At 53.8% G+C, this 8,791-nt stretch overlaps 1 protein-coding gene across 1 annotated transcript in view; it reads right to left on the reverse strand.

The window, feature by feature from the left end:
• The window catches only part of KANK2 (KN motif and ankyrin repeat domains 2), a 28,656-nt gene extending 25,031 nt beyond the window's left edge, over positions 1 to 3,625 (reverse strand). The window contains exons 1-2 of the mRNA XM_060253223.1: positions 3,589 to 3,625; positions 336 to 1,901 (exon numbers count right to left, since the gene is read on the reverse strand). Coding sequence (XP_060109206.1) covers positions 336 to 1,901; positions 3,589 to 3,625 — 1,603 coding nt within the window. The remainder of the gene's footprint in view (positions 1 to 335; positions 1,902 to 3,588) is intronic.
• Positions 3,626 to 8,791: the final 5,166 nt, after the last annotated feature.

The raw sequence follows: 8,791 nt of genomic DNA on the forward strand, positions 1-8,791 counted from the left end.
GATGGCTGGTGGGCTCAGGCAAGGGGAAGATGACGACGACTGCCCTGGAGACTCCTCAAGGGTGGGATCTTTCTCAGGCCTCCTGGGCTGGTGGGCATTTGGCTGCTGCGATGAAGCCCTGATGGGGCTAAGTTGAATTCCGCTCAGCAGAGCCATCCGGCAGGGCACCTGTTCCACACGGCCAGGCTGCCCTCCTTCTGTCTCATGAGCACGGCCAGGAGCACCTCCAAGGCTAGGGGCCGGGAGGAGCGTCCTTCTGCAGACCCCAGTGACTCCCAAGAGCCCCTCCCCGGCAGCCACTCTTGCCCTTTCCTACCCTCTGGATCTCTCAGCACTCTGGGTGTGGGAGGAGACATGGCCGCTCTTTCCTGTGACTTCTCCCCTACCTCTTCCCAGCCTTCCCATCCGATCCTCCTCTGCGCTGATGATGCTGATCTTCTTCACAGAGTGGAACGTGGCCGTCGTGGTCACAGGGCCGGCGTGGACAGGGAAAGTGGTCTCCATCACCTCTCTGCTGTGATGTGTGGGGCAGAGCGGCATCGTGGCTTCCTGGGCTCCCAGATCTTTGCCTGCCAAGGAGCTGAGGCTGGAGCCGGACTCCTTTGTCTCCAAGCTTTGTGCCTTGTGTGCCTTGTGGTCCAGCCCCGTGGCAGTGCTCGTGGCAACCCTGGGCTCACTTCCCACCTGGACAACCTCAACACTGACCTCTTGGGGGTGCCTCAGGGGGGACCCTCCAGCCTCCTGCTGCTCTGGAGCTCCCCCTTCTGGCAGGCCATTCAGGCCACTCCCCGTGGATGTCCACTTGTCCTCCTTGGCCCCCTGCTGCTCCATCCTCTGGTGGGCAGACTGGAGCTCTTGGAGGGCCCTCTTCAGCTGCCTCTCCAGCACCACAATCTTGGCTGACAAGGCCTGTGTGGCCACCGGGCTCTGCCGCTCCTCCTCCGGGGGAAGCAAGCCCAGCTCCTCCTCCCTGACTGCCACGGCCACATCACACTTGCCCCCCTCCGGCTCTTCCGCCGACCTCCCCACGGCCACTGACCTCACCTCCTTCTTGTTTGCGCTGCCCTCCGCCCCTTCCTCCGGAATGTCTATGTAGAGCTCCCCCCTGGACCTGCCTCTGCCCAGCCCCCCCGGGTGGCCCAGGAACTTCTGGCTTTTGAGCTGGACGCTGAGCTGCCGCTTCTCCTCCTGCAGCACGGAGATCTTCACCTGGAGCACCGGCACCATCTTCACCTGCTCCTCCAGCAGGCGCAGCTTCTTCAAGGCCACGGCCATCTGCTCCCGCACGTGCTGGAGGTGCCCGGGGGTCGGGGAGACGGGGGTGGACAGCCCAGAACCCACCGGAGTGAACTGCCCAGCAGTGCCTTGCTGTGTGCCGTTGGAAGAAGCCTGGCGGGACAGGCTTTGGCTTCCCACCAAGGAGCTGCTGGATCCGGATAAGCTGCTGCTGCTGCCCAGGTTCCTGAGGCCGCTCGCCCTGCTGCTGCCGCCGGGCCTGTCCTCCTCGCCGGAGCCAGCCTGGTCTTCCAGCTTCTTCCGGGCATCCAGCAAGGTCTTCTCCACACGGGCATTGAAGCCGCTCGACATGGCGTGGCTGTACTGAGGGTAGAAGCTGCGCCCACAGTAGGAATAGGAGGAGTGCTGACTGTCCATGCTGGCATTGGAGCACAGCGACTCCGTGGAAGTCCACCAAGAGCCAGTGTAGCCATAGCCCCGGGGCAGGGAGCTGTAGCGTGGCCGGCGGTGGACTGGGATGCGCTTGATGGTGTGGCCTTTCTCAATGTCATCCACGTATTTGAGAAAGTCCAGGTCCAGGCGGTAGCCGTAGGGGGTCTCCACTGAATAATGTGCCTCCGGACCCTTCCCATGGAAGGACAGAGCAGAGGTGGGGTCGGCTCTCCCTGCACAACAGAAAGAGGAAAGAGGTCAGCGGCACCATTCCCAGCACCCCACAGTGCTTCTGTGCAACCTGTGTCAAGATTGAGGAACATGATGTAGAACTACAAGGAAAGGAGGGACACAAATGTTTTAATACATCAATAAACTGAAGTTGCGCATGGAGGGTTTTAAGTTAGGAGCAACTGGGGTGTTTATGGACCCTCTATGGCATTACCATCTCCCCCGCCCCCCCCCCCCCATGAACAGAGGACATCTTTGTTCAAGCAAAGCAGATCTCTTGCAGCAACAACTGCCAGCTTCCCAAAAACATGCCCAAGGCAGATCACTTAGTAAAAACAGTATGGTATATTTTATGTTAAAAGCAAAATGTTAATGTTAAAAATATAAATCATCAATAATAATATAATAAGCCCTACAATTCTGAACATATGAGCCTCTAAAGCTGCCTTCTACTGAATCAGACCCCCCTGGGTCCACCAAAGTCAGTCTTGTCTCCTCAGACTGGCAGCGGCTCTCCAGGGTCTCAAGCTGAGGTTTTTCACGCTTACTTGCCTGGACCCCTTTTAGTTGGAGATGCCAGGGATTGAACCTGGGGCCATCTGCTTCCCAAGAAGATGCTCTCCCACTGAGCCACCATCTCTCCCCTGAAGGTTTTGGGAGATCCATTGTTCATATGAACATATGAAGCTGCCTTCTACTGAATCAGACTCCCTTCGCTCCATCAAAGTCAGTCTTGTCTACTCGGACTGGCAGCGGCTCTCCAGGGTCTCCAGCTGAGGTTTTTCACGCCAACTTGCCTGGACCCTTTTTAGTTGGAGATGCCGGGGATTGAACCTGGGACCTTCTGCTTCCCAAACAGAGGCTCTACCACTAAGCCACCGTCCCTCCCCTAATTTCTGCTTGCTTAGCAGATCAACTGTTATTATCTGCAAATGTAAATGTTAAAGTATCGATCTGGTGCTTTGTTTAATCTACAGTCCTAGTAACGGCTCTCCTGAGAGAGGTTTCCCCATTCATGCACAAAGTCAGGAATGAGGTAACACATAGAGAGGCATTAATTCCTTGGTGACCAGTTCTCAATTATGGATTTGCCTCAACCAGATGCTCAACCAAACTCCAGGTATCTTCCAGAAACGGCAAAAAACTCTTTTCATTGGGCTGTTTTTGTTAATTGCTCATTTTCTTATCAACGCAATTGGGATCTGACAAGCTACCAGTACAAAACAGAAAGCGCTGGAGTGTCCACGGAGCCACTGTTCCTTTTCTGATTCAGTACAGCACTGAGTTGTGGTGCCCAGGCCAAGTGAGAGCAGGGCATGTGCTCAGCAGGTGGGCCTCCAAGACGGGATCCAGCTACCTGGCATTCAGAAGCACCAAGGAGACTCAATGCTTAGCATTTGCCAAGGCAGCAGGCACACTGTGCTAACTCTGATATCAATGCAGCTGGACTTTATTGAGCCCTGGGTGAAAAAGCAAACTGTTTACACTGTCCATGAACAACGAGAGCCCCGACTCCATCCCACCTCCCATCAGCACCACCCCCCCCCCCGCCTCAGATCCACAAAACAAGGATGCCAAGCAGCCTTCCCTGACGTGTCTCTCAAAGCAAGGGAAGAGGGCCTTCTAATAGCCCCAGCTGCAGAGTGAGCACCCACCTGCCCACCCACCCTCCTGAGCTGGCCAACCCACCTGGGAAGCCGGGATCCATACGCAGCACTTGCGCCATTCTTCAGCCTAGTCTCACATCCAGAGAGGGCATCCAAAGCAGCTGCAGAGTCTTCTTGGTGGTTGTGCGGCCTGCAAAGACAATCACAGGTCCCAATGCTCAAGAGCCCCCAGACCACCAATTCACATCCGCAGGGGGGGGGGGCAGCCTGTTCTCTCGCTTCCTCTGAAGCAGCTGAAAGGGAAGGTTTCCCCAAACATCACATGTCTATTGGGAGGGAAGAGATAACCAGACCTTTTTATCAGTGAGCTAAAATTATGTCTGCTGTGCTTGCTAACTGTGTGTGAGAGAGTGAGAACTGAGAAATCCTTTGACACCTCAGTAGTCAAACATGACAGAGATCTGGAGGGTGTGTCCTTATCAAGCACAGATGAAGGCTGGAAGCCAGAAATTTCTGTGACAGCAAATTAATCTCCACCACCACCACCCCAACTTCATCCTCTCTCTCGTAAATTAAGTAAAAATCATAGAGTTGAAAGGGACCTCTAGGGTCTAGTCCAACCCCCTGCACAATGCAGGGAACTCACAAATACCTCCCCCTAAATTCATAGGATCCTCATTGCCATCAGGTGGTCATCTAGCCTGTTTAAAAACCTCCAAGGAAGGAGAGCCCACCACCTCCTGAGGAAGAAGCCTATTCCACTGAGGAATCGCTCTAACAGTCAGGAAGTTCTTCCTAATGTTGAGCCAGAAACTCTTTTGATTTAATTTCAACCCATTGGTTCTGGTCCTACCTTCTGGGGCAACCAAAAACAACTCTGCACCATCCTCCAGATGACAGCCCTTCAAGTACTTGAAGATGGTGATCCTATCACCTCTCAGCCGCCTCCTCTCCAGGCTAAACATGCCCAGCTCCTTCAACTTTTCCTCATAGGACTTGGTCTCCAGACCCCTCACCATCTTCGTCGCCCTCCTCTGGACCCCTTCTAGCTTGTCTGTATCCTTCTTCAAATGTGGTGCCCAAAACTGAACACAAGACTCCAGGTGAGGTCTTACCAGAGCAGAGTAAAGCAATACCATCACATCACGTGATCTGGACACTCGACTTCTGTTGATACAGCCCAAAATTGCATTTGCCGTTTTAGCCAGCGCATCACACTGTTGACTCATGTTCAGCGTATAATCCACTAAGACCCCTAGATCCTTTTCGCACAGACTACTGCTAAGACCAGTCTCCCCTTGATAACTGATAATTCCAATGTGCTAAATGTGTTATGCGCACCTGAAGACAGTTTAGCTGCTGACTTTTTCGTTTGGTTGCTATAATGCCTGATACCTAAAATTCTCTCTACTGCATCTTGGATTAGTTGTCCCACCTTCTGGGCTTCTGGGAAGGAGGCTGGTGTGGTGCCTCTGAGGTTCCAGGGACAAGGGGCTCTCTCCTCACTGGTCAGCAGGGGAGGGGGTGTCAATGAGGGGGGCCCAGCTCAGCCTGAGGGGCTGCAGAGCTGAAGTCTCCAATCCCAGGAGCCTGAAATCCGGAGTTCTTCTAAGGGGCAGCAGCCTTGCCCTCCAAACACCCCCTGCTCCGTGGCAGGAATGGGGGCATTGTGCCAGGAGGAGAGGTTTGTGACTGGAAAACCCGGGCAGGGGAGCGCTCCAGGCCTGTTCTTTGTTCCTGGCCGCCTCCGCCCTCGGCAGCCTTCCAAAGATGGCAACCCCCGCCGTAGAGGCCCATACGAGAGCCAGTGACCCGGCCAGCGGCTGCCACCTCCTGCCTCCCTTGCCCAGTCACAGTGGCAGGGCGCCCTGCCCCCTCCAAAAAGGTGAGAGAGGCTCTCCAGCCGCAAGAGGATGGCCTCCTCCCCCACAGCCTGTCAGCAGCGGGAACACCAAGGAGGCGAGGCAGCTCTTCATCTCACAAGGACCCTTCTGTCAGGCCCAGCGAGAGAACAAAGGCGGAGGTGGGGGAGGGGGACATTCCAGGGCCTGGCAGAAGAGCCCTGGAGGTTCGGACTGGATGAGTGGGCAGGACGGGTTGCACACGCTCACACAGGGGCCCAGAAGCGATAACCTGGCTGTGTTTACTGGGCAAGAGGAAGAAGGGCCATGGAGAAGGGCCCCCACCCCCAGCTCAGAAAGAGCCTGCCTGGTCGGCCCCCAGGCTGTGTGGAGCAAAGCCAGTCATAGCCCGGCCTGTGCCACACTGAGAGCCACACTCACCCCACACAAGGTGGGGGTCACAGAACCATCCGGATGGAAGGAAACTCCAGGGAAATTCGCAAATCCCTCCCCCACACACAGGCACCCCCAAGTGACCCCTGCGGGCCCCAGGCCAGAAGACTCCAGCCAAACTGGCCGAGAGAAAAGTTGCTCCCTGACCCCAAAGTGGTGATCGATAAATCTCTGGGCATGTAAGAAACGCCACGAGAACTAAGCCCTCGTGCTGCCCTTCCTGCCCTCCCTCTCATGGCCGGCCTCATTCACACAAGCAGCATTGCTGTCAGGTGGCCCTCGAGCCTCTGCTGAACAACCTCTGAGAAAGGACAACCCACCACCTCCCAAGGAGAAAGCCTGTTCCACTGAGGAGCCGCTGTAAACTCACAAATACCTCCCCCTAAATTCACAGGATCTTCATTGCTGTCAGATGGCCATCTAGCCTCTGCTGAAAAACCTCCAAGGAAGGAGAGCCCACCACCTCCCGAGGAGGAAGCCTGTTCCACTGAGGAACCGCTCTAAACTCACAAACACCTCCCCCTAAATTCACAGGATCCTCATTGCTGTCAGATGGCCATCTAGCCTCTGTTGAAAAACCTCCAAGGAAGGAGAGCCCACCACCTCCCAAGGAGGAAGCCTGTTCCACTGAGGAACCCCTCTAAACTCACAAACCCCTCCCCCTAAATTCATAGGATCTTCATTGCTGTCAGATGGCCATCTAGCCTCTGTTGAAAAACCTCCAAGGAAGGAGAGCCCACCACCTCCCAAGGAGGAAGCCTGTTCCACTGAGGAACCCCTCTAAACTCACAAACCCCTCCCCCTAAATTCATAGGATCTTCATTGCTGTCAGATGGCCATCTAGCCTCTGTTGAAAAACCTCCAAGGAAGGAGAGCCCACCACCTCCCCAGGAGGAAGCCTGTTCCACTGAGGAACCCCTCTAAACTCACAAACCCCTCCCCCTAAATTCATAGGATCTTCATTGCTGTCAGATGGCCATCTAGCCTCTGTTGAAAAACCTCCAAGGAAGGAGAGCCCACCACCTCCCAAGGAGGAAGCCTGTTCCACTGAGGAACCGCTCTAAACTCACAAACCCCTCCCCCTAAATTCACAGGATCTGCATTGCTGTCAGATGGCCATCTAGCCTCTGTTGAAAAACCTCCAAGGAAGGAGAGCCTACCACCTCCCGAGGAGGAAGCCTGTTCCACTGAGGAACCGCTCTAAACTCACAAACCCCTCCCCCTAAATTCACAGGATCTGCATTGCTGTCAGATGGCCATCTAGCCTCTGTTGAAAAACCTCCAAGGAAGGAGAGCCCACCACCTCCCCAGGAGGAAGCCTGTTCCACTGAGGAACCCCTCTAAACTCACAAACACCTCCCCCTAAATTCACAGGATCTGCATTGCTGTCAGATGGCCATCCAGCCTCTGTTGGAAAACCTCCAAGGAAGGAGAGCCCACCACCTCCCCAGGAGGAAGCCTGTTCCACTGAGGAACCCCTCTAAACTCACAAACACCTCCCCCTAAATTCACAGGATCTGCATTGCTGTCAGATGGCCATCCAGCCTCTGTTGAAAAACCTCCAAGGAAGGAGAGCCCACCACCTCCCAAGGAGGAAGCCTGTTCCACTGAGGAACCGCTCTAAACTCACAAACACCTCCCCCTAAATTCACAGGATCTGCATTGCTGTCAGATGGCCATCCAGCCTCTGTTGAAAAACCTCCAAGGAAGGAGAGCCCACCACCTCCCGAGGAGGAAGCCTGTTCCACTGAGGAACCACTCTAACGGTCAGGAAGTTCTTCCTAACATTGATCCAGAAGGAAGGAAAGCCCACCACCTCCCGAGGAAGCCTGTTCCACTGAGGAATCACTCTTAACGGTCAGGAAGTTCTTCCTAATCTTGAGCTGGAAACTCTTTTGATTTAATTTCAACCCATTGGTTCTGGTCCTGCCTTCCGGGGCCACAGAAAACAATTCCACCCCATCCTCTATAGGACAGCCCTTCAAGTACTTGAAGATGGTGATCCTATCACCTCTCAACCGCCTCCTCTCCAGGCTAAACTCCTTCAGAAGCTCCTTCAGAAGAAGAAGATGATATTGGATTTACCGGTATATCCCGCCCTCCACTCCAACTTTCCCTGACCAACATTTGTCAATTTACAACAATTTGTCAATTTCCCTGACCACCATTCAAACATAACCACAAGTTAAAAAATGAATAGGTTGTGTTGCATTAAAGCAAGGCTTAATGAAATCAAAAACTGGCTGAGTAATAGGAAGCAGAGAGTGAGTATAAGCGGGCAGTCTTCGCAGTGGAGGACGGTAAGCAGTGGGGTGCCGCAGGGCTCGGTACCGGGTCCCATGCTCTTTAACTTGTTCATAAATGATTTAGAGTTGGGAGTAAGCAGTGAAGTGGCCAAGTTTGCGGATGACACTAAATTGTTCAGGGTGGTGAGAACCAGAGAGGATTGTGAGGAACTGCAAAAGGATCTGTTGAGGCTGGGCGAGTGGGCGTCAACGTGGCAGATGCGGTTCAATGTGGCCAACTGCAAAGTAATGCACATTGGGGCCAAGAATCCCAGCTACAAATACAAGTTGATGGGGTGTGAACTGGCAGAGACAGACCAAGAGAGAGATCTTGGGGTCATGGTAGATAATTCACTGAAAATGTCAAGACAGTGTGCGTTTGCAATAAAAAAGGCCAACGCCATGCTGGGAATTATTAGGAAGGGAATTGAAAACAAATCAGCCAGTATCATAATGCCTCTGTATAAATCGATGGTGCGGTCTCATTTGGAGTACTGTGTGCAGTTCTGGTCGCCGCACCTCAAAAAGGATATTATAGCATTGGAGAAAGTTCAGAAAAGGGCAACTAAAATGATTAAAGGGCTGGAACACCTTCCCTATGAAGAAAGGTTGAAACGCTTGGGGCTCTTTAGCTTGGAGAAACGTCGACTGAGGGGTGACATGATAGAAGTTTACAAGATAATGCATGGGATGGAGAAAGTAGAGA

Source organism: Heteronotia binoei, chromosome 13 (assembly GCF_032191835.1).
Source record: "Heteronotia binoei isolate CCM8104 ecotype False Entrance Well chromosome 13, APGP_CSIRO_Hbin_v1, whole genome shotgun sequence".
Lineage (NCBI taxonomy): Eukaryota > Metazoa > Chordata > Lepidosauria > Squamata > Gekkonidae > Heteronotia > Heteronotia binoei.